We start from the raw sequence: 26,956 nt of genomic DNA on the forward strand, positions 1-26,956 counted from the left end.
CCCCTGCACCTGTCGACTACCTGAACCACTACTTCAAGTTTATAGTATGTTTGTAATCCAACCCTGCCTTATTTTCCTTTTAAACCTGTCTGTACACCTCAGCTCCCACAGTGTGGGCATCCTGTGCTTGTGGAAATCTAAATCACCATTAACAAATCTAGCTATTACTTCATTACTAGCTACAAATCCCTATAAATGTTCCCCAAAGATCACAGAAATTAACTCAACACCATTAAGGCATTTAATATCATGCCAAATATCTGCTTACTGTGGAACTTCAATTATCCAAGCATTGATTGGCACACTTACACCTCTAAAAATAGTTATGCTTATCATTTCCTATTCCTCAGTAATACCAATGCACTGCAGCAAATGGTAAAACCACTAGAGGTTCTAATCCTTGATCTGCCTTTTACAAACCTAGCCCCTGTCGCCTGCACCCCACTGCATCTCCTCATCCTCATCATTTGTGTTTGATCACAAGTCAGTCATCTTCTCTCTCAGGTCCAGTGGTACCTCCCTACCACCATATGAGACAATCTTTAGGAACTTCTTCAAGAAGACATCTGCAAAATTCCCACGAGTCCCTTGCAAATGGACCCAGCTGACAGGACTGCAGTATTCACCTCTGACTTCTATCAACACCTTAACAGTTGTATAGAAAAGTCAGTAGTCATCCGTACTAAATATAACTGTAAATTTAGGAATACACCTCTCTGGTAGAACTCCCGTATTAGCAAACTGTACAACAAAAGGAGAAAAATAAGGAAAGGTTGCAAGAAATCCTCATCTCCCTACCTCACGACTACGTCGAAACATGCCAGCTCAGAACTTAAAACACTATTAGAAAATGTAAAGCAGAGTATGAACGTAAGGTTACAACTGACTCCAAAGGAAACTACAAATTATCCTTTAGTTATGTCAGAAAATTAAGGAGTAATGTCTAACCCTGCACCGAATTCATCCATAATATCACCCATTTTGATCCCAAGAATATCGCTAATATATTAGCAAACAGACTTAGTGCTAATTTTACCCCTCCTGCCCACATTGTTGTCCCCACTATGCATTAGAATTTACTTTCCCTTGTAATCACTTTGGAACAAGTCTTAGAATCTCTACCAAACACTTAAAATAATACTTCCATGAGACTAGACAACATACCAGGCTGCTCTCTCATTAGTACCAAGCGTGCAGTATCTGATTATCTACTGAATCTATTCAACCTCAGCCTACATATAGGGTTTGTTTCTGATGCCTGGAGAACAGCCAGCCAAGGATGGTCCTTCTACAGGCCTGGGTAATTATAGACCCATCAGCCTCACAAGCCTTATACCCATCAGCCTCACAAGCCTTATATGCAAAGCCATGGAACATATCATAGCACAACTCATTTATGCAGACATAGGCAATTTAACCGATCTAAATCCCAATCAGTATGGTTTTGTGAAGGGCAGGTCCTGTCTTCTGAGCCTAGCAAGCTTCTTTGAAAAGGTTAAAGAAACTGTGGACGCTAGTTATTCTGTGCGTATTGCTTATCTCAACCTGGCCAAGGCTTTTGCCACTATCTCCTTTGCTGGTATTACTAAAAAATTAGACAAGCTTAATGAACTTTTCTCCCCAGGCGTCCACTGAAAATGGGCTTCTACCCAGTCGGACTTTTCCGGTAATCAAATGTCAATAAATAAATAAATAAATAAAGAAAGGCCCTACACTGTCTGCTGAATTGCAAATTGGCTATAATGCAGATCCCACATTGTTAAAGGTGCTGATTCCCGCTCTGAGTATAAATTTGTAACTCGCAGGTGTCAAAGGGATCAGTTCTGGGTACTTTCCTCTTTAGCATTTATTTTGCAGACATCCAAGCCCATGTCCCAGAAGTGTGGTGGACCAAATTTATTGATGATTGCAAACTGGGCACTGTTATCCGTTCATCCACTGATACAAAACATATCCAGCAATGACTGCAGTATGCACATACATGGTGTATCAAAAATGCTCTCAAACAAAATGAAAAAAAAAAGTGCAGTATAGTAGCATTTGGCAGAAAGGTTGTTCCCACTACATTTGTTGTAAATGGTGTGCCTCTTCAGAAAGACACAGTCATAAGAGACCTAGCTGGTTCTGTGGATTGCTTCCTCTCATTCGATCATCAAGTTTCCACCGATCAGGAAATCCTTCTGTCTGGCCCAGTAAGAACTGAATTCACTACATAATGATAGCCATTTAAGTTTCAAAGGGAATATCTTCAAGATCTAAAGAGCAGGGCTGGCCTTAGCCAAAATGGTGCCCTAGTCGAAGTAGTGCTCCAGCTCCCCTTAAGCCCCACCCACACCATACTCATGAAACACTCCTATTTGAGGCACACCCACAGGTAGGTCACTCTCCAAGAAAGCCATTCCAGTCATTTCCTTAAATTATTTAAATGCACAGGAAGAAAAAGATACCTTGTAATATAGTTATACTTCAACAACCTTTGCGTATGTATTTCCTACTTTAAATACCAGAGCCAGATCATGGTCAAATAGGGCCCTAGGCAGGGTAATAGACCAGCCCCATCCAGAGCAGCCCCTTCTGAAGAAACCCTCTACCCCCCCCCCCCCAAGCAGCAGGCCCCTCCTCGGCCATTCCATTGTTCCATTATTTGGTGATTTATCACCAGTTACCATATACACTCTTCAAATCTATGAGTGTGCATACTGTTCTATTTGCTAAACAAACAATACAGTCTCACAATGAAAACAGGCTTAGTATGATCAGTAAATTTCTCTGCCCTTGAAACTCACATTTATTGAGATGGCAAAACTCACATTGATTGAAACGGCATGAAAATCCACATTCATAGGTTCATAGGAGTACTAGGCTATAGGCCCAAGGGCCTAAGTAAGCCTAGCCAACAAGGTTCATAAGTTCATAGGTAGGTACTAGGCTATCAGCCCTAGGGCCCATACAAGCCTAGCCAAAAAAATGTACCCTGGCTTTTGCCACCCAAGAAAATTATTTTCCTATGCCCCTGTCGAGCAGAGCCACAGAAGTGATCCCCGGGGTGAATTTCCCATTTCCCATCCAATCATCAAGATTTTTCTTGAAGAGTGCTAATGAGGAGCTCTGTTTGACATAGATAGTTAGTCTGTTCCAGAGTATGGGAAGTCTCTGGGACAGGAATCTATCCCTCCAGCATGTTCTGTTTATTGTAGTGACAAGGTTAAGGTTCCTAGAGCGTGTAGCTCGGAGGGATTGGGATTTCTTTAAGTGGAGCATGTCCAACAGCTGTGGGTTTGACATAGCTTTGTATGTTAGGCAGAGATCGCCCCTGAGTAGGCGATATGCGATGGAGTAAAGCTGTAGCTTTTTGAGACGGTCTGCATAGGGCATCTGTTTGAGGCCAGTAATCCTCTTTGTGAGGTATTTCTGTGGTCTTTCCAGTTGTTGTAGATGTCTTGTGAGGTACATACCAAAAGGGGCATTGTACTCTATAATGGGTCTAATGAGTGATGAGTAGAGGGGAGCAATGGCCTCTTTTTTTCTGGATGAGAATCCTTTTGTGATGAGATGAGCCACGTAGAAGGATCTCCTGACCACTGTGGTGATGTGATTATCAAAGGAGAGACTACTGTCCACCTGTGTCCCAAGGTCTCATCACATTTTTGGCATTAAGTAGACTACCAGCTATGTGGTAGTTCATGGGTACAGAGTTTTTACCAAAGGGGATGACAATACACTTTTGGCATTGAGCTTCAGGCCATGGCTTTGACACCAGGTATCTGTCTCAGTGAGGCCCTTTTGTAGTTTGTCCACATCGTTAGGAGTTTCAATTATGGCTCCTAGTTTGCAGTTATCTGCAAACTTTGTTAGCCAAAGACCTTCTGTGTTGGCCTGCACTTCAGAGAAGTAGATACCAAACAGGAGAGGACCCAGGACTGAACCCTGTGGTACTCCACTTGTCAATGGTCTGATGTCGGATTTGGAATCCGCTACTTTCACAGTGTGAGTTCTGTCCGTGAGCCAGTTGGCAACCCATCTTGTGACACAGGGATTTATACCTAGTTTAGTGAGCTTATCTATAATTCCAGAGTGGGGGATGGTGTTGAAAGCCTTGGCAAGATCTAGATAAGCTGTGTGAACCATTTTACCCTCATCTATGCCTTTGGTGACTGCTTCAAAGAAGTCAATCAGGTTTAGGAGACATGATCTTTCTTTTACAAATAAAAACTGAGTAGGGTCCAGAGTTTGGAGATTACCAATGTCTTTGTTTATGAGTTCCATGATGATACATTCCATGGCCTTGCAGACCAGGCTCATCAGGCTAATGGGGCGGTAGTTCCCGGGGTCCGTCGTGGCTCCCCCTTTGTGGAGTGGGATAACTGTCACGATGCACCATTCAGTGGGTACAAAGCTTGAGATGAGGCTATGATTGAACATGGTACTTAGGTAGGGTGCCAGTTCATTCTGTTGTTCGTGTAGAACGCAGCCTGGGATATTGTCAGGTCCCATGGATAATGTGTTCTTGGCTTTGGAGAGTGTGATTTTACCTATGCAGCCGTGATTATAGGAACTTTGCATTCTTCCGGTATAGAGATGGGCCCTCTAGGGGGTGAGAGGGGGGTAAAGTTAGCACTGAACCTATCTGCTAGGATGTTGGCAATATCAGTTGGCTCTGTATATTTAGTGCCATTATGCTGTAACTCAGAGCATATCTGAGTGTTCTCTTTTAGATTCTTGACATAGCTATAGAATGTTTTGTGGTTGTCTTTAGAGTCAGTGGCAATTTTGTTTTCATAACTAGCTTTGGAGGATTTTATGCGGGATCTCAGCTTCTTATTGAGGTTGATCAGGGAGTTCCTCCAGTCATGGGATTTTACTCTTTTTTGCAAGTTTCTTTCTTCTGTTGTAGAGTTTGTTTATGGCAGAGGATGACCAGATTGGCTTCCTTTTTTGGAGGATAACATCTTGGTTCTGTTAGGGATAGCATGATCCATGCACTCGTGTAAGTGCTTATAAAGTGCATTTGTGTAGGATTCAGCAGTCATACCTCTACTGTCCATCTGCATGGGTGTCATGAAGTTTGCCACTTCTGTCTTAAGAAGTGTGAAGTTAGCTTTTGAGAAGTTTTTTACGATGGTTTCCCTAATTGGGGCTGGGGGTGGGATGTGGATGTCTAGGCTGATTAGCTTGTGGTTGGATCTGACCAATGAGGAATTGACCTTTGGTGCAGAACACCGGTTTCCCATGTTGGTAATAACCAGGTCTAGGATATTGCTGCCCCTGGTGGGGGTGTGAATAAGTTGATCCAAGGTGTTGGAATTTATGAATTCTAGAAAACGTTGAGCAAAAGAGTTGGTACATGAGTAGTTTTCCCATTTAATGGTGGGGTAGTTGAAATTGCCCATTATTAGGGTGTTGGGTTGTACCCTAATACTTTCCAGTGTATCAAGAAATGAGGAATGTGAATCCTGGGGCATGGTGGGGGGTCTGTAGCAAGCTACAATTTGATTGCGGTCTTGCCCAGAGTTAGTTGCACTTGGATAATCTCGGATGCATTATGCTGTGCAACTAGCCTGGAGGTGTGGATATCCTTAATGAATATGGACACGCCTCTGCCTTTAGTGCTTCTTTCTGGGTTAGGTGGCCGAAGGGTGTGGTATGAATTGAAGCCTGGTAATGCAGGGGTGCTCTCCGGAGCTTTGAACCATGTCTCTGTCACTGCACAGATGTCAATGTTCTCCATTTTAAGGAGTGCCTCGAGTGAGTGCATTTTGAGGTTTAGACTTCTAGCATTGAGTAGCATTACCCTCAGATTTTGCTTGCTTGTACCTGTTACAGTGGTGAATTTGTCATTTGAACCTTGCCTAAAAAAGGCACTATAGGGGTGGCAAGAGTCTTAGCCAGTAACCGGAATCCTAAGGGCAACAGGTGCAGGCCATCTCTGGCAAAGCATCGTGGACTGTCGATCATGTCATCCCAGGCAGACAAATACTGGATCCCCTTAGACTGACACCAGAAGCTTAGCCAATTGTTGAAGTCAATCATTTTGTCCTTGTACTGTGGTATAATTCTGGGTGATAGCAGGATGCTACTCAGGGTTAGGGTCATACCTGTCTGGGATACAAGATCGGAGAGCTCCTCCATGTCTCTTTTCATGTAGTCCAGGGAGGTACATCTGAGGTCATTCACACCAGCATGGACAATGACAGTGTCATATTTGTACTTATTGTGGAGTGACCTGAGTGCATGCGTTATGTGGCGGATCTTGGCACCTGACAGGCAGCTGACAGTAACTTTCTCCTTGTTTAGTCTAGTGAGTGGAACATCAGTGTGCCTGACTATAGAGTCACCTATGACTAGTGTGTTGGGTACGTTGTTATGCCTTATGGGCTGTGGTTGAGTGGCACACTGAGTTTGTGGGCTATGTGTCATTTGGGTTGTGTTGGGGGGTGGAGTTTGCTTGCGTTTATGCTTTGGATGTCCCTGATGCTTGGGCAGGTTTTTATTGAGAGCCTCCGTGACTGTAGGTGTGTGTTTTGTGTTTCTATGTGTGTGTTTTGGTGGTGTAGGTTTTGAGGGACTATGTGATGAGTGTGGTGTGGTGCAAGTGTTTACCCTCTCCTCTTGACTGTTTAGTCCAGTCTTGGGTGAAGAGAGCTTTGCTTCCAGTTTGGCTATATAAGTGTATCTCTCACAGGTTGTAGTGTTGGGTGGTAGGAGGAGAGGGTTGTCTGTGTACATGAGGCAATTGCTGCATTGCCCCAAGATGCCCAGATTCATCGGTAGACAGGAGAAATCACTGGGAGCTGACCCTTAGACATGCCTGGATAAGTGCTTTTTATTAAGTACTAAAAACTGCTTTCCACTAGACAAGTGAGGAAAGTTGAGTGCTGTAGTAATTTGCAGCTTATGTAGTGCTTACAATGAGTTCTGAACAATGCTGAGTTCAAAGAAACAGATTTGAGTGCTGAAACTAGAAAACTGGCTAGTTATAAGAAAAAAAAACTAAGCTAGAAGGCTTCCCTCCAACACAGAAGGGCTTGGGGGCTCAGAAGCCTACAAACAGTCTATACCACTTAACAGGAAAGGCAGGAAACAAGCTTAATTTTTTTTCTTCTGTTTCCCAGATGCTCTCTTTGTACACAGTAGGGGTGCCTGAAATCAGAATATGATCTCACTGCACTCAGTTGAGTGAGCAAATGAGATGGGCCCAGAAGGAGTATCCAAACACAAATTTACAAGAGGGGCAGGCAGTTGCAAGGCCACTAAGATTAACACCAAAACAAAAACAGGGAGGGTGGGTAGGACTAACTGAAGAGCAGAGTTAAAACTTCCATTTCAGTTAATATTCCTGCAACACAGTTAAATCAATTTAAATACTGTATTCTTTGAAACAAAGTGCAGATAAAGGTACTTAAATTCTCTTATACGTCCAGTTGAATACAGCTAGATCTTAGCCGGCCAAAGCTGAGGTTTTTAAGCAGAAAATATTTCAAACTGTACCACTTAAATAGGCAAGGACAGGAAATCAAAGAATGTGGCTACCCCCACACCTGCAATTACTAACAAATAATAAAATTCAGCAAGCACTGACTGAAGAGCAGAGTCAAAACTTCCAGTTCAGTTAATATTCCCTGGTTCCCTGGCTTAAGCCACCCAAGAAAGTTAATTTCCTGTGCCCCTGTCGAGTAGAGCCATAGAAGTGATCCCCAGGGTCAGGGTGTATTTCCAATTTCCCATCCACTCATCAAGATTTTTCTTGAAGAGTGCTAATGAGGAACTTTGCTTGACATAGATGGGTAGCTTGTTCCAAAGTATAGGAAGTCTCTGGGACAGGAATCTATCCTTTCAGCATGTCCTGTTTATTGTGGTGACAAGGTTTAGGTCCCTAGAGTGTGTAGCTTGGAGGGATTGGGATTTTTTTAGGTTTAGCATGTCCAACAGCTCTGGGCTTAATATAGCTTTATATGTTAGGCAGAGATCTCCTCGGAGTAGGTGATATTCTACAGAGTAAAGGTGGAGTTTTTTGAGACGGTCAGTGTAAGGCATCTATTTGAGGCCAGTAATCATCTTTGTGAGGTACTTCTGTGACCTTTCCAGCTGCTGCAGATGTCTTGTGAGGTACATTCCAAAAGGAGCATGGTACTCTATAATGGGTCTAATGAGTGCTGAGTAGAGGGGAACAATGGCCTCTTTTTTCCTGGATGAGAACCCTTTTGTGGTGAGGTGTGCCACATAGAAGGATTTCCTGACTACTGTGGTAATTTGATTATCAAAGGAGAGACGACTGCCCACCTGGGTGCCAAGGTCTCATCACACATTCGGCATTAATTAGACTGCCATTTATGTGGTAGTTCATGGGTACAGAATTTTTACCAAAGGGAATGACAATGCACTTTTTGGCATTGAGCTTGAGGCTATGGCTCTGACACCAGGCATCTGTCTCAGTGAGGCCCTTCTGTAGGATGGCCACATCATTTGGGGACTTGACTATGGCTCCTAGTTTACAGTCATCTGCAAACTTCATTAGCCAGAGGCTTTCTGTGTTAGACTGTACTTCAGAGAAGTAGATACCAAACAGGAGAGATCCCAGGACTGAACCCTGTGGTATTCCACTTGTCACTGGTTTGAAGTCAGATTTGGAGTCTGCAGCTTTTACATTGTGGGTTCTGTCAGTGAGCCAGTTGGCAACCCATCTTGTGATGTAGGGATTTATACCTAGTTTAATGAGTTTAGCTATAATTTCAGAATGGGGGATGGTGTTGAAAGCCTTAGCAAGGTTAAGATAGGCTGTGTGAACCACCTTATCCTTGTTTACGGCCTTGGTGACTGCCTCAAAGAAGTCAATCAGGTTCAGAAGGCATGATCTGCCTTTCACAAACCCGAACTGGGTGGGGTGCAGAGTTTGGAGGCTACTAATGTCTTTGTTTATGAGTTCCATGGCCTTGCAGACCAAGCTCGTCAGGCTAATAGGGTGATAGTTCCCAGGATCAGTGGTGGCTCCCCCTTTGTGGAGTGGGATAACTGTTGCTGTGCACCATTCAATGGGCATAAAGCCTGACGTGAGACTATGACTGAACATGGTGCTTAGGTGGGGAGCCAGTTCATTCTGAAGTTTGTGTAAACCTAGCCTGGGATGTTGTCCGATCCCATGGATGCTGTGTTTTTGGTTTTAGAGAGTGCAGCTTCTACCTGCATAGATGTGATTACAGGGGCTCTGCATTCTTTTTGTATAGATATGGACCCTTTAGGGGGTGAGAGGGGGGTAAAGTTAGCACTGAACCTATTTGCCAGGATGTTGGCAATATCAGTTGGTTCTGTAATTTTTATGCTGTTGTACTGTAACTCAGAGCAGATCTGGGTGTTACCATTGAGATTCTTAACTTAGCTATAGAATGCTTTGTGGTTGCCCTTAGAATCAGTGGCGATTTTGTTTTCATAGCTAGCATTGGAGGATCTTATAAGGTATCTCATCTTCTTACTGAGGCTGTCCAGGGAGCTCCTCCACTCATGGGATTTTACTCTTTTTTGCAACAGGTCCTTCCTTCTGTTGTAGAGTCTTTTACTCTCTTTTGCAACAGTTTCTTCCTTCTGTTGTAGAGTTTGTTTATGGCAGGGGACCACAAGATTGGCTTCCTTTTTTTGGAGGATAGTGTTTGGTTCTGTTTGGGATAGCACGATCCATGCACTCATGTAAGTGCTTAGCAACTGTATTGTCCATCTGCATGGGTGTCATGAAGTTCACCACTTCTGTCTTAAGAAGCATGAAGTTGGCTTTGGAGAAATTTTTTACCATGGTTTCCTTAATGGTGAGTGGGGGCAGGATGTGGATATCTAGGGTGATTAACTTATGGCCGGATCTGACCAACGAGCAGTTGATTTCAGGTGTGGAACACCGGTCACTCATATTGGTAATGACTAGATCTAGGATATTGTTGCCCCTGGTGGGGGTGTGGATAAGTTGATCCAGGGCATTGTAATTTATGAATTTCAGAAAGCATTGAGCAAACGAGTTGGCACATGAGTAGTTTTCCCAGTTAATGGTAGGGTAGTTGAAATCGCCCATTATTAGGGTGTTTGGTTGAACCCTAATATTTTCCAGTATATCAAGAAAAGAGGAGTGGGAATCCTGGGCAATGGTGGGGGTCTGTAGCAAGCTACAACTGGGATTGCAGTTTTGCTCAGAGTTAGTTGCACTTGGATAACCTTGGTGCATTATGCTGTGCAACTAGCCTGGAGGTGTGGATATCTTTAATGAATATGGACACATCTCCGTCTTTGGTGTTCTGGTCCAAGTTAGATGGCTGAAAAGTGTGGTATGAATTATAGCCTGGTAATGCAGGGGTACTCTCTAGAGCCTTGAACCAGGTCTCAGTCACTGCACAGATATTGATGTTCTCCATTTTACGGAGTGCCTCGAGTGAGTGCATTTTGAGATTTAGACTTCTAGCATTGAGTAGCATTACCCTCAGTTTTGCTTGCCTGTTCCTGTTATAGTGATGAATTTGTCATTTGAATCAATGCATCTGGCCATTGGACCTTTGGGCTCTTTTCAAACCATAGGCTCCTTGCACACATTTTTAGGGCCATGCATACATGTATTTTATTCTTTGATTCACCTTCCTAACTGCATAAAATTATATTCCTTGTATAATACAGCACCACTTGTTAGAATGTGTTTTAAGTTTGTAGTTTTAAACATTCTTTTAATAAACAATAAAACAAAATGTATGAACCAATAATGACTAAACAGCCCAATTCAGAACATTTCTATCATAAAAGTCTACTCAAACTTCTGTCATTACAATCCACCAATATCAGTAAACATGCACAATCTCTGCAGAAATAAAAGCCGTCTAAATACTACCACATTAAAGAGATCTGTAACTAATGAAGAGATTGCTGCTAGCAAACAACGTTATACTTCACTGTCTGTAGATGAAACAAAGTGCCTGTTGCCCTTGAAGAATAAACTGCCTATGTTACTTTAAATAAAAAAAAATGATAAGCTAGTAATATTGCAATAAGCACTGGATGACAAACTGACAACAGGTTCATAATGCTAGGTAGCTCTTCCAAAGGAGGACATTCTCAGGGCTGCAGCATCCACCACTTTAAAGTAAAACACAGTAAAGTATCAGCAATACATACAGTGGGAGTGGGAGTAGAACCCACAACCTTCTGCATCCAAAGCAAATATACTACCTGTTGTGCTACTACAATGCAAACAGACTTAGCATAAGCAGCACTAAATTTCTGTTTCCCTAAAGCACTCAGCTCCTTATAAAATCCACCTGACACTCAACTATGTTTCGCAACTTTGCAGCATAACAAATCTGGAAAAAGCCAACATTTACTGGGAGGTGGCAAAGGCCCAAAACCAGGGACACTTTTTAAACATTGCTTGTATAATCTTAGAAAGTTGCTAGAATAAAATGCCTTGTGTTACCATGCATTTCCTGAAAGATAGGAAGACTGAAACTTAAATGTCTAGCATTATGTAGTGAATTCATTTCTTACTGATTTGCCAGAAAACCACAAATTTTAAGAGGTACAGACCAAAAGCATGAGCCAAACAAAAATCTGGACAGTTGAGAGCTATGGACTCGGCTCCTTGCATCAGAACTGATGGTAGCGGTAGAGAATTCAGGCTCTTACTTCTAGTACCTAAAGTACAGGGTTTGAGCCTGAGTAGCACTAACCACCAGGTGTACTTAACTGGGGCATGTTACACACACACACACACACACACACACACACACACACACACACACACACACACACACACACACACACACACACACACACACTTTGTCTCGGCAACATACACAGCAATTCTGTCTCAGCAACACATAAACACAGAGACACAGCAATTCCGTCTTGGCAACACACAAACACAGCAGAGCAATTCTGTCTCGGCAGCATACACACACAGCAGAGCAATTCCATCTCAGCAACACACAAACACAGCAGAGCAATTCCATCTCTGCAACACACACAGCAGAGCAATTCCATCTCAGCAACACACAAACACAACAAAGCAATTCCATATTGGCAACACAAACACAGCAGAGCAATTCCATCTCGGCAACACACACAGCAGAGCAATTCCATCTCTGCAACAACACACACAGCGGAGCAATTCCATCTCAGCAGCAACATTTACACACACACACACACACACACACACACACACACACACACACACACACACACACACACACACACACACACACACATGCACACACACTCACACACACAGTTTGGGAGGTAAGTGTTATTAAGTACTTGTAAAGTGTGGCAAGAACTTTTGTGTAAATCTGCCTAAAGGTATAGATTACTAGGCATTTTTGGTCCCTGTGATTACTGGCCTAGTATGTTCCTATTTGGGAGCCGTGCTCCTCATTTCATGTCAGTGCCATTCAGTCTCCCTGTTCCATTTAGAACATTGCACAAAAGCTAACATAGTTACTGTTAGTCTGCTGTAAATCAAGTTAAGTATCGCATCATTTACTTTCTTTCAGTGTATACTGTAAAATAATCTTCTCAGTGTCTGTATAAAGCTTTCTGTGATTAAGACTTTATAGTCAGCCATATGAAATAATTAATCATGGTACTGCATCTGAAGCAGCTGACATGTTTAATAGAACAATGAGAAAATATACTCTTCAAGAAGCATAGAGTGTAATCGGAATCTGAGTAGATAAAGCCATTGGCTGCTGTTACTGTTTGCACTGAGTGTACGGGAAAGCATGGGGGACAATCATGATAGTGCTTCTAATGTTGCATCTGTACTGCACCCCAAAGTGAATCTAACACAAATTCAGACATCATATAGGAGCATGTTTGGCACCCTTGTAGCCCATCTACTGTAAGAACATACTCTTTCTATTTCACAAGTAGTTTTCAGGACAAAGTACACCCATTATCTGCAGATTCTTGGATCATTTAGAAACTTATGTTGTTCAATTTACATTAATTAGTAATAATACAAGATTTTTTAATTACTAATTACAATTCCAAATATGCAAAGAAGGGAAATGTACCCTAGTATGGAATGTTCTCTTAACGTGCATATTGTCTATTATGACTTAGAGGTGCAGCAAACTTTATTTCCACTCCAGGTGGATCGATTGCTGACACTACAGTGCGGCATAAGTGTGGAATGGAGTGTTACACTCTGGAATGTGTTGTTCTTTGGATGAGACATTAAACTGAAGCCCTATCTGCCTGAGTTGGACATATCTCAGGTGGAGTTAAAAGATCCCATGACACCTATAGAAAACAGTAGAGGAAGTTCAGAGGAAGTTCCCCAGTGCCCTGATTAAATTTCCCGTAGTAATATAAATACCACCTTAGGTCTCAGAAAAGAGGCTACTAGCTTATTGGGACTAACTGATTTAACAATGGTTGAATAAATCAAATCAAATAATAAATAAATAAATGCCTAAAGTGAATTATAAACTGGTTGTTAATAAAATGTACTGGTTCTTAGGGCATTATACAGCCTACTCAATTTGGCATAATGAATTTAGCAAGATAGGAGCTATCCACCACACATGAATTAGCCATATCATCCCCATGACATATTGCTCCATTTACTGCTGGTGAATGAAGTTATTAATAAAACATTTCAGCTGGTGGTGTACTGAAAATAAAAAAAATGTTTTATAACAGTGTTTTAGTTTAACATCACCTGCATATAATAGCTATTGATAGTGAAAAAACAGATTCTGAGTTCTGCATCTCAGATGTATCCCAGGAATACAGATTTTCCTTATACTGTAGCTGCGCTACACATATCAAGTATTCTAGCATAATGTCTGTATGAGTAATATGTGCTGCAATATAAAGTGAATTGGGAGTAGGACAGCATATCAATGGAGAGTTGTGCAAAATCAAGAGGTCAAGTCACAAGTGTGCAAAGAAGTGATGCTGTACTGTATGGGTGAACTCATGTTTCTCCAAGGTACAGAAACCTCAGAGATGATTTAGTAAGTGAGGGGTGCTGAGGACAGGATAATACTGTCTACATAGAGAGGATGGGGTACTTTACCCCTCCACAGAAAATGACCTTAGAAAGTAATTGGAAATAACTTGTTTTACTGTTTATTTCAGAAAATGACATTTTCACTACTGTACTCCATGCTGGTATCTAGAACCATTTACCCATATACATTTCTTCACAACATTGGGTTTATATTACCTCATAAAGTTTTCAGAAACTCAAAATTCATATGGTCAGGACCCCATGTCCCCTGAAAATTATATAAATCAACTGCAAAACTGCACTACAGTGGGGAAAAGGGTAAATTCCCTGATCTCCACTGTACTGTGATCTACATAGAACTGCTTCAAATGGAAATGTATACTTTTTCCCCACTGTATTGTGATCTTGGAGTTGGTATATATAATTTGCAGTGGTATATGGGGTGCAGGGGGCAAAAACATAGATTTGCTTTTTTTTGTTTGTTTTTTTTTTTTTTTAATTCAGTTTTTGGAAACCTGATCATAGAGTCTTCACCATATGAATTTAGAGTTTCCGAAAACCAACAGCATCATATATGCCCTTGTGGCGTCTGCATACTGTACACAATGTGAAACCTGCACAGGTAGAATGCCTTTAAAATACTCAGTGAGGTCACCATAATTGTTTGTGTATTGCTTGTGGCAAAGATATAAGTGTGACAACTTGTGAGATACACCGTGGAAAGTAGCTACCTCAGTATAGTGCAGTGGTTCTTTTTTCCATTTTATTAAGTGCTGTGCCTATCATGAATGACACTGCCATCTGTTAGAAAAGTGTCATGATACTATGTTCTCTGTCAGGCAGTAGCACATCTGCAATCTCGGTTGTTGTAGGTCAGAACGATATCAGCCTGCTACATGTAACCATCAGGCAGTACCAGAACTCTCATAGAGACATACTCCTATTACCACTCTCATAGGTTAGAATGCTGCTAAAATACTAAATTTGATCATAGGGCAGTACCGTAGTCTTTGCACAGATGCACTGCACTCACCATTGCTACAACACATAGTGCTGCCAGAGTACTTAAATCAATTGTCAGGCAACATCACAGTTTTCACACAGATGTGCTGTCCTCATTGTTAACATAGGTACATCAGACTGATGACACTATAGTATGCATTACACTCACTGAGTATGTGTGTGTTACTGTCAGAGTATCGCAGTTTTCACACAGATGTGCTGTCCTCATTGTTAACATAGGCACATCAGACTGATGACAATGTAGTATGCATTACACTCACTGAGTATGTGTGTGTTACTGTCAGAGTATCGCAGTTTTCACACAGATGTGCTGTCCTCATTGTTAACATAGGTACATCAGACTGATGACGATATAGAATGCATTACACTCACTGAGTATGTGTGTGTTACTGTCAGAGTATCGCAGTTTTCACACAGACGGGCTGTCCTCATTGTTAACATAGGTACATCAGACTGATGACAATGTAGTATGCATTACACTCACTGAGTATGTGTGTGTTACTGTCAGAGTATCACAGTTTTCACACAGATGGGCTGCCCTCATTGATAACTGATGGCAATGTAGTATGCATTATACTCCGTGAGTATCTGTGTGTTACTGTCAGAGAGTATCACAGTTGTGCTGTCCTGATCATTAACATAGGTACATCAGACTGATGACACTGTACTATGCATTGTACTCAGTGAGAATGTGTGTGTTACTGTCAGAGTATCACAGTTTTCACACAGATGGGCTGCCCTCATTGATAACTGATGGCAATGTAGTATGCATTATACTCCGTGAGTATCTGTGTGTTACTGTCAGAGAGTATCACAGTTGTGCTGTCCTGATCATTAACATAGGTACATCAGACTGATGACACTGTACTATGCATTGTACTCAGTGAGCATGTGTGTGTTACTGTCAGAGTATCACAGTTTTCACACAGATGGGCTGCCCTCATTGATAACTGATGGCAATGTAGTATGCATTATACTCCGTGAGTATCTGTGTGTTACTGTCAGAGAGTATCACAGTTGTGCTGTCCTTATCATTAACATAGGTACATTAGACTGATGACACTGTAGTATGCATTGCATAGTAAGGGTGGAAGCGTGTCTAGTCAGGGACCTAGAATTGACATCCTTGTTATTTTCAGAGATTGGTGTCCATTTGGGCCATCTGATTGTGATTTCTGCTATGCATAAAGTGATTTTGTGTTAAGTAGAAAGTGACAGAACTCCAAATTTGAGGTAATGATGCTCCCCAGAAAAAAAGTGGACTACTTTCTTCAGGTGGTGGGAAGCAGTTGTCCTTAATAGGAAGGGTTTAATTAACTCAAGATCGCATTCATGAGCACAGGAGATGGGTTTATAATATTACGGCTGAGGATTACATAGTTGATAACAAGGATCATGACTTACTAGTCAGGGAGTCAGAATTTCTCATGGAATCAAAGGACAAGGAAATTCACTATAAAGAACAAAATGTTATTATCCCTCGTTTTCTATTCTTAACAAAGTGCCATACATAGTGTTATTTGCAGTTGTGGAGGCCTCATTGTGAAGAGGAATGTCAAGGACAAAATGAGTTCAGAAAAGGGCAACAAAAATTGTCCATTATTTGAACCTGATGACATACAAACAATAAGCTGCAATAACATATAATGCACTTAGGATGTGCTGGATGTTTTAGGGTTACCACCTGTCCCACTTTGCGAGGGACAGTCCCTCTTTGGGCAGTTGTGTCCTGACAAAAAAATTGTAAAAATGGCAAATGTCCTGAGATTTTAGGACAAAATGATTTCCTATATTTTATGCAATAGTTGCATAAAACAGTTATTCTGTATCTAAAATACCAAAATGTTATAAGAAACAGAATAAACAACTAAAATGCTACAAGAATAAGCTTTTATTTAGGCAAAAAAGTTAAGTTATATCCTTTGTACTGGCCGTGGGTATGTGTCGGCCTCTAAAATCTGATGTTTGTACCAAAAATGTCCCACTTTGGCCATTTGAAAAGGTGGCAACCCTAGGATGTTTGGACTAGACTTTCAAAATGAGAATTAGTGATACAAGTATTGTAAAACAGAAGACAACATGGGCAGACAAGTTATTAGCAGGAGTGGGGAAGAAAAATAGTCCCTCCTCCCACAGTTGACCATTAACTACCAACAACTCCTGTCCGTGTTCACCAGGCCACCAGACCTGCCTTATTCACCCCTGAACTCAACATGACCAGCATCAAGGGCTGCTGAGGAGATTGAGGACGCTGTTTCTGTAAGAGGTGAGCTGGACACACCTGCTTCACTCCTCCCCCTCCCTACCTGGCTTCTCCAGTGTCATGGTTGCTAATCAAACCCAGTTGTTTGGATCTCAGTCAGGGCTCCATCCTTCTGCACTCACAGAGACAGGCTTGATTTACTTAACTACAGATTCCTCCACAAAATTAGAGGACAGATGCCACTGCCCCCTGCACACATCAAGTATGTCCTTTTCATTTATAAATTTCCTCAGAGGTTTTGACCATACCATTATTTTTGTTTTGAATTCCATAATAATATACATTAAAGAGTCACATTCAAAAATGTATTATAAACTAAAATGGTTTACTATCAAATTTTTGAATCTAACTCCATCGACTTCACTTTGTTCGAACATGGAAAGTCGATCATGGCAATGTCGAACTCCAAAAGCCAACTTAGGAACGGGTTTTAATATGGGTCGAGATAGGGGCGAGGTTTGTAGTTCTGCAATAGCAGTGAACACCTATCTCGACCCATGTTAAAACCCATTCCTAGGTTGGCTTTTGGAGTTCTGCATTGCTGTGTTCGACTTTCCGTGTTCGAACAAAGTGCAGTCGATGGAGTTAGATTTGAAAATTTGATAGTAAACCACTAAAACTTATACTTCACATTTGCTGATTAAGGAAAAGGCCTAAGCCAGACCCCAGCATTAGTCCCTATCCCCATTTGTTATATAGGACATGACTTTTTTTTCATGTGCTGTATGGCCTTCCCTTGATGATGGTTGATCACTTACACCACAACAATAACACAAATCAGCTAAGTAACAACTAGCAAAGCCACATTGTTTCTCTTTTAAATGTTTTGTTATAGTTTTTCAAATTAAATAATATAATCCAAATAATCACAAATCCAGATTTCTCATTACTGTGCAAAAGATAACCGAAACAATAACAAAATACATCCTATCTTCTCAGTTTAAATACATTCTGTTTTCTCAGAGTCTACCCTATTACACAACCCGTTTCTTTATCCACCAGAGAATCAACTCATCTTTGACATTCATTCATCACACTTATCTGGACCCTCACAACTGAGTCCTGATTCCCCCCGATCAACTCCTACAGTACTCTTCCCTATGTAAGGATGTGTTTCTACATCTGTCTGACCACTTATTGTATATACTGGCAATGTGTCTCCTATAACTGCCTTCATTAAAGTCCTCCTTTCTCATCTGTTTTATGGTTTACCCTCTTTAGTTCCCTTTTCACTTAAAACAGATTCATAGTCAAATGCTAGGCAATCTGTTTGTAGACTATTATAAGCCTAGCAAAAACAGAGGTTAAAATTAAACTCCCTACATTGTGTCTGTGATGTGAAGACCTTAACCATTACACCAACCAAGCACAATCTTCACACAGAGAACCCTCATATTCCTCATAATATTTTGCTAATTCGGCCTTCCAAACCTCCTTTTGCAACCTTTCTAATTTCCACACTCCTTCATCACTTCTCAGCTTTCTCTTTGACCCACCCAGGTACTAACAATAATTTTCTCCTTTATTTCCAACTTCATTCATATCTCCCCACTTCCACACCAAAAAAAGCATACTAATCAGTTATTGTGTACCTCCTTAGTGTCGATCTGGTCTGGCAGTTGGAGCAGATGATTAAGGTACAGGGTTTGATTCTCTAAGCCCTCATTTGTCTGCTGTGTGACTCTGAACAGGTCACTTCACCAGACATTGCTAGGTCATCCCTGAAATGGAACCATGTGTCCAGTGGGCCTACCTGGTTAACTAATGGGAGTTATTTTTACCTTTTTTCTTAAAATCTCACTCATTCCTGTTGCACCACCCTCCTGTAGTACCACACATGTAATTTTCTACATACTGATGCCTGCATCTCTGACACCTAGCTACATTCTATTACATTCCTCTTTAATCCGTTTTGGCATCTTTTACCACTGATGCTGTAATGTGAAATTAGATCTGTTAACTGTTTCTAAGTTTACATTCCATGCTATTAATGCAGAGTGACACTTTTCTCAGCTTCCTGCCTTTCATTTATCCAGTATCTTTGCACGCTATATGCAGAGCGACAAACAAAAGAATCATAGTGACAGGCAGTGTAACAGCCAAAGAGCCAGAAGAAATGCTCTGCCAATCTGCTTAGCAGGGAAGTAGTCTCACAACAGAATGCTAACTGTTAGCTCCAAGTGGCCTGATTACAATAAATTGTTGTTTAAAATGGCTGCTTGGAGAAGTTGGAGGAAATGGGAGTTTACAGGCCTCAGCAAGGGAAATGAAAACAAAATTATTTAAAGCACTGAATTAAAGCACTTGAATGGGAACAGGTTATTTTTTTTCTGCTGTTTAGATCACCTGCAGATACAATGCTCTGGTTAATGGTGGTGTCCTGCCCAGCTTCCCATACATTACAAGGGCCACAGGCCTCATGCGCCCATTAGGCAGCCATGTTAAATGAGCAATAGCAAAAGGGAGCATGAGACTGACAGACGGATTTAGGACCATGTCCACAGGCTTGCCAATGCTGAACTGAACTGTGATGATGAAATAGCAGCTGAGATATAATGTCCACAGTTTACCTGTCAGTATACACCTGTACACTCAACTATGGTCACAAACTGTAGATAGCAACCAAAAGGGTGAAATCATGGGTACAAGTGGTAGGAATAAAATTCCTCTGCACATTTCCTGGGTTCACTCCCTAGACTATATGATAAGTCTGATAATCTAGAGATACTTCTAGTAAAGTCTTGGCTCCTTCAACATGAGTTGAACTAAATGAAGAAGTTCAGTGATCTTATAAGGATGTCCCCTGTATGGGTTCCATTGGACTTTTTTCCAGTTCTGATTAATTGGAAAGAATCCCCTAATCTGACTGAGGAGATGATAGATGGATTATGCCTTTTGAATGTCTTGGGAATGCTTGGATATCCTACAGGATGAGGTAGAATCTATGGCTGGAGAACAGAAGTTTGATTTGCCCTTTTATCTTGCTGCCACTTTGATCTTCACCAACAAAAGGGTATAGTGAGTGACAGTAAGAGCACATAGGAAATTCCTCAACTTTATGTACTAGCTGTATGCAAAAGTCAGGAGGCATAGTGAATCTGTTGTGTACAATGTTGTGCAAGGAGCACGTAACCCCCCCTTCCATTTCCTCCTTCCTGTCCTGTCTTCTGAATGCCAAATAAGAAAACATGCACATATCTCATCTTGTTAGCTTAATATTCCCAGCACTTTGATGAAAATGTTGCACTCCTTCCTCCATCAGTTGTTGTCATGTTATAGGCACTCTGTCACATAAAGGTATACTCTGCTCTCACCTTCTGTTTCTATTGCATCTGTGGCACTCCATTACCTCTTTCTGCTGCAGATGTTCACCCAGCACTGTAATGTATAAAGCTATTCCCCCTCCCACTGGCTCCTGTCATTGCTCTATCTCTGAAACTCTGATGCATAAGGTTACACCACCCATCTTTTGCCACAAGTGTCATGACTCTGGTAACACAAGTATGTGCCTGACAGCTGGTGACCACCTGCCCCCTTGTATTTCAGTCCTGTGTAGCAGACTTGTGTAACTGACATCCCCTCAAACTCCTCACTTATTCTTCAGCCCCTGACAACAAATCTGTATCTTGGATACTCCATCTCACTCTCTCCTTGCATTTCATCACCACACAGAAGAGGATATTTCAGTAACCCTCCACCAAACTCTGTCTTCACCAGCTTTCTATGTATGGTTGCAATCATCTGTTTGCACTCTTCTCTCTTCTCCAGTCATTTGTTTCCTGGCTTGTACCATTGAGGAATGGCATGAGAAGCTTTAGAGTAGGGGTGAGGTACCTCCACTATTTATCCAATGAACTGAGGGATTCTCCTTTCTTTAGAATAGTGACTCTCATCGAATGCATCAGTACACAGCCATTTACACATCTGTTGCCATCTGGCTATCTTACTTTAGGATGCAGTGATAACCACACTCAGCTTATTCCAGGTGTCAATGCAACTCCAAAAATAGTAACACCTGCCTTCCAGGGAACCAGATGAGTCCACTGGATGCTCAGATCATCTCTTCTAACCCCTCTTCAGCAGCCCACGCTCATCACTGACCTTGGATTACTGGCATCACAATTAGGCAGCTTCTTTCTGCTCTGTTAGGCTTGCTTATTATTTATGCGAGTCATACATAAACCTTTGCTCATTTAAAATTTTAAATATCAATCAAATGTTGTTGGAATAATGTAATGCTGATATATATAGTGAAGAGACAGTGGAAGTCCCTGCTACTCTGATAATTTGAGCAAACTTGTGTAACAGAGAGGATGGGGGCAGGGTTGATAACAGTAATCAAACTGCACCTTCTGTGGCATAACAGGCCCTTCTTGCTCTGTCCTGACCTTATAGCTGTCCCCAGTGTCTTGGACAGGTTGCAGGGCATGAAATCCCACAGCTATTCGGCAGATAGTAAACTTACATATCTCACCCTGGTCTGCAAGGTGGACATCTAGTGCAGGGTGAACTATGGTTTTCTTCTTCAAAAACACCAAAACACCATGTTTATGAACAGAAGAGTGTACCATTTTCGTGTTTCACAAGGTTCAAGTTCCATATGCTTTTTCTGATATGCTCTGAACTCCCATCTATTAATTTGCATTCAGTCTAAGGCCACGGTTTATATATTTATACCTTAATGGCCCCATGGACTAAACACTTCTTTATTATATTATTATGAAACACTGGTGTATTCATATATGATGTCAGTAGTTGAATGTTATACTTCACAACATGCACTTTCCTTTTCACTGTATAAAGACATCATCCCTTCCTTCTAAAATAACTCATATGCAACTACTAACCATTTTGTTTAGTTTTTTCAGACTTTTCAAGCCATATTTTTTCACCTGATGGTAATTTTAGGAGGTAATAACTTTTCTATGGTGCCTTCATTTGTTGTGAACACTTAAATGTGCAGATAATTTTGATGTTTGTTTCAGATGCTACTAATTTGATAAGTAGGGAGATGGTTAAGCTGGTGAGCCAGTGTCAAGATTCTGTTGACTTAGATTAATAACCTCTTAAATATGTTAAATAAACAGGCAATCACAACTAAGTTAAACAGTTGAAACAATAAACTGACACTACTACATGAAAACACACACACACACACACACACACACACACACACACACACACACACACACACACACACACACACACACACACACACACACACACACACACACATATATATATATATATATATATATATATATATATATATATATATATATATATATATATAATTTTACTCTTCCTATATAGGTGTAAAGTCTACAGTTATCATACAAGAGACAAATCTGGAAATAAAAAAGTGGATTGTAAACTCTCTTACTTTTTGAGCACCAACATTATGATGTGTTTTAGAGGTGTGGGGATGGGGCAGATAGGACACTGCATACCTTGTAAGATGAGGGTGAATTTTACACACATTTCATAGGATGATAGGATCATAGGAGGTTACTAGGCTAATGGCCCTAGGGCCCTTACAAGTCTAGCCAAGTTTTACCCTTATTTCCATGATCAGTACTTGTCACCCCTGTCCAAGAGGGACATATGTGGAACCCTGTAATGAATTTATGGTTACCCATCCAATTGTCCAGATTGCATTTGAAGAGGGCCAACGAGGTGCTCTGTTTGACATGAGGTAGGAGTCTGTTCCAAAGGTGTGGTAACCTCTGGGAGACAAATCTGTCCCTCCAGCAGGTTCTGTTAATGTCACATACTGGGCTTATGTCTTTAGAGCGAGTAACCCATGTACCATTTGACTTCTGATATGCAGCATTTCCAATAAAGCAGGGCCAAAAATTGCCTTATATGCAAGGCAGAGATCACATCTGAGTAGTCTGTATGAAACAGAATAAAGTGACAGTGATTTCAGATGATCCTCATAGGACAGATGCCGAAGACATTGAATTTTCCTTGTGAGGAGTCTTTGTGGTCTCTCCAGTTGCTGCAGGTGCTTGGAAAGGTACATACCAAAAGGGGCACTGTACTCAATTATAGGCCTGATGAGGGAAGAGTATGAGGATGTTATAACTTCTTTTTTTTCTGGAGGCAATGCCCTTACTTATGAGATGAGCAATATAGAATGCCCTTCTTATCACTGTGGAGACATGGTGATCAAAGTTAAGGTCGCTGTCGATCTATGTGCTCAGGTGTCTCACCGCTGAGTGCATACTTAGGGTGTTGTTATTGATGTGGTAATTATCAGGAACATTGCTCTTACTGAAAGGGATGATAATACATTTTTGCATTGAGTTTAAGGCCATGACCTTGGCACCAATCATTTGTTTGTGTAAGACCCTCTTGTAGAATGTTGACAAAGTTTGGAGATTCTACAACCACTCTCAGTTTTCAGTCGTCTGCATACTTTGTTAGCCACACACCTTTAGATTTACCTTGCACTTCAGAGAAATAGATTCCAAATAGTAGAGGTCCCAGGACTGATCTGTGTGGAACACCACTGGTTACGGATCTGCTGTTGGAGGTGGAGTCCTGTATTTTGACTTTATGGGGTCTATCAGTGAGACAGTTAGCGACCCATCTAATGATATAAGGGTTGATACCTAGTTGGGTGAGTTTGTCAATTATACTGGAGTGGGGGACAGTGTCAAATGCTTTGGCTAAGTCTATGTAGGCTGTATGCACAGATTTCCCCTCATCAAGGGCCTTGGTGACTGTCTCGAAGAAGTCTACCAGGTTTAACAGGCATGATCTCCCATTCACAAATCCAAATTGACTAGGGTCAAGTGTTTGGAGATGACCAGTATCTTTGTTGTTAAGGTCCATGATAATTCTCTCTGTGGCCTTGCAGATAAGGCGTGTCAGGCTAATAGGTCTATAGCTCATGGGGTCAGTGGAAGCAGCACCTTTGTGAAAGAGGATAATGGTGGCCTTTTTCCATTCAGCTTGGATGAAGCCAGTACTTAGACTTTGACTGAATGAGTCCCCAATGGTGTTGCTAATTCTTGTTGGAGCTCATGTTGGACACAGCTTGGGATGTTATCAGGTCCCATGGAAGCTGTGATTTTGACCTTAGAGAGGGCATTCCCAACCTGCTCTTTAGAGATACAAGGTAGAGGACAGGTGGTAGGGATGTCTTGGGGTAAGTGTGGTGGGGACAGGGGAGTGAAATTTTCACAGAACCTGTCGGATAACAGGTTAGTAATGTTACTTGAAAAACCAAAATGCCAAATAAACCAAACAATCCAAAAGAAAGCACATGAAGCTGGAAACCAAGAAGTCATTCAAGCTGATTTATTTAAACACAAGTTAGCTCTTTCGTCTGGCGAGCATCACCAGACTTCTTCAGACAATTTTAAACTTCACAATGAACCCCTTTTATACATACTTTAACAATAAGAAAACATTATATATATATATATATATATATATATATATATATTATAATTTTATATGTTTTTTAAGCAATATTAATATAAATTTGGATGTGTTTTCTTATTGTTATTTGATGTTTTTAGGCTTTTTTCTGGGCTGCTTTCATTAATTCTAACAATCAATTAATGAATTAACAAATTGGTTAGTTTTATTGGTTGTTAGTTAATTACTTTGTTTAAGTATGTATAAAAGGGGTTCATTGTGAAGTTTAAAATTGTCTGCTCACCAGACGAAAGCGCTAACTTGTATTTAAATAAAACAGTTTCAGTGACTTCTTGGTTTCCAGCTTCATGTGCTTTCTATTGGATTTAACAGGTTAGCAATGTCAATGTTTAATGGAATGACAACTTAATCTGGCACAGTAAGATTAACTTCAGCATCAAATTACCACCAGAAACAGATGCAGCAGAGTACGTAAGGAGACAGAAATAAAAACATTTTTACACACATGCACGTTTAGTCATGGAAGGCATAAGCATAACAGAAAAACAGCCCGAGGAGGGATAGTGAATGTGCTTGGGTACGAAAGTCACTATTAGCTTACCAGTGAATAGGCTGGCAGGGTTACTTATTAAAAAGTGTGTAACACATGTAGAACATATAAGGACCAGGCAATGGGTGAACATCTGTAACACATTTGGTTCAGTAGGTACTTACCAGTGCCTTGCTTCTTTAGGCAGATACAGTAAAAGACAGTCAAGATCACCAGTAAAAGCACTATGATAGATGCCGTCAAACCAAGCCATGTGACAAATTCTAAATAAAGACAAAAAAGACATGTATTATGTTCCTTCTCATATAATTCAATAGACAATTCAGTGGCAACTTATTTCATTCTGTTTCAGGACTAAACATTCCCCCCTTTAAGTTCTGTACTTTTGGTCGACCAGAGCTAAAAGAGATGGCATGGATCATCATTCATGAATTCAACTTGTTAAATAAATTGTGTGCTGACATGAGCTATGACCCTATAGGTCACTGATGTGTCTAGGTGAGGCTGCGTTTCAAAAAAAGTATAACAAATGCATCAAAGGGAAAACTTCAAGACTACACTGTTAAAAGTTGAACTCAAATGTTTTTTGTAGACAGGAGAATGAAAAATGTAAAAAGGCAGTAGGAAAGAATGAAAGTAAGGCTAACTGTAACATGTAAGAGGTTTATTTTCATGTTTTTACTTGAAACGTCTACCTAATAGACAATGCAGTGAATAAAGAAATATTAATAAAGCATAATTTCTTTCTTTATTAATTGACATTAAATATTAATTTATCGACAATAGAAGAGCACGAGAGAAGGGTAACAGATCTAGCGGTGTAAAGGTAAGGTTTGCTTAGGAGTGCTTGAATTTGGGACAATCAATATTCTTAATTTTAGCTTGGTGTCATAAATGGCATGGTGAAAATTGTGAGAAAGAGGTATATACACTCTTTTGATCCATCTACTTCTGCTGACCTCCTTGTGCCTCTGGCCTTTGTGAAGGCCTTCACCTTGGCCTATTCATTTCCATCCTCTGCAGGATGGTGAGCATACTTCTCAACTGTCCAGAATTGTACAGAATGTCCATATTTTTGTCTTATATATTTGGTCTGTCACTCATACAATTGGTGATTTTCCGGCAAATCGTTGAGGAGCCATGTCACTAAATAATGATAGACATTTGAGTTTCAGACTTCATATCCTTTAGAAAATGCATTCTCTAGCATATGATACACAAACAAAGGAAAGAAGAGTAATATCTTGGATAAAAAAGACAAAAAATCAAAAATAATTATAAAATCGAAATCTCAAAACTTCATGAAACATGTTATTTCTTGCACCCCCTTCACCCCCCCCCCCACCGATGCACAGTGGTAAACCCCAACCAAATATTGCCTTCATCTGTTTCTTGGAGCATTTGGGAGCTTAGGTTTAGGGAAGGAAGGTGGATTTTAGGTTTAGGGAATGATCGTAACCTTTAGACTGAGGAAGGGGAGGGGGATTTTAGGTTTGAGGAGCATTTGGGTCTTAGGGTTAGGGAGGGGGAAGGGAGTCTTAGGTTTAGGGAGTGATGCAGGACTTTATGGTTAGGGTCAGGGTTTTGCTAGGACTACATAATCTAGTGTGCTAGGTGGTGACATTAGGTAGATGTGGGGGAGTATATCGGGGGGACAAAAGATAACTAATATACTTGAAGGGGAGCCTGACATGTCACTACAAACTCGGAATAGATAAAAGGTGAAAGTACTAGATAACAGTAAATATGGAAG

The 26,956-nt window shown here is 40.9% G+C and overlaps 1 protein-coding gene across 1 annotated transcript in view; it reads right to left on the bottom strand.

Annotated features, from left to right (window-relative positions):
- LOC122816883 (SLAM family member 5-like) overlaps positions 1–26,956 on the bottom strand; it is a 332,576-nt gene that overhangs the window by 46,507 nt on the left and 259,113 nt on the right. The window contains exon 4 of the mRNA XM_044089957.1: positions 25,368–25,466. Coding sequence (XP_043945892.1) covers positions 25,368–25,466 — 99 coding nt within the window. The remainder of the gene's footprint in view (positions 1–25,367; positions 25,467–26,956) is intronic.

This window comes from Protopterus annectens, chromosome 12.part0 (genome assembly GCF_019279795.1).
Source record: "Protopterus annectens isolate FY-2018-M chromosome 12.part0, PAN1.0, whole genome shotgun sequence".
Classification (NCBI taxonomy): domain Eukaryota; kingdom Metazoa; phylum Chordata; order Ceratodontiformes; family Protopteridae; genus Protopterus; species Protopterus annectens.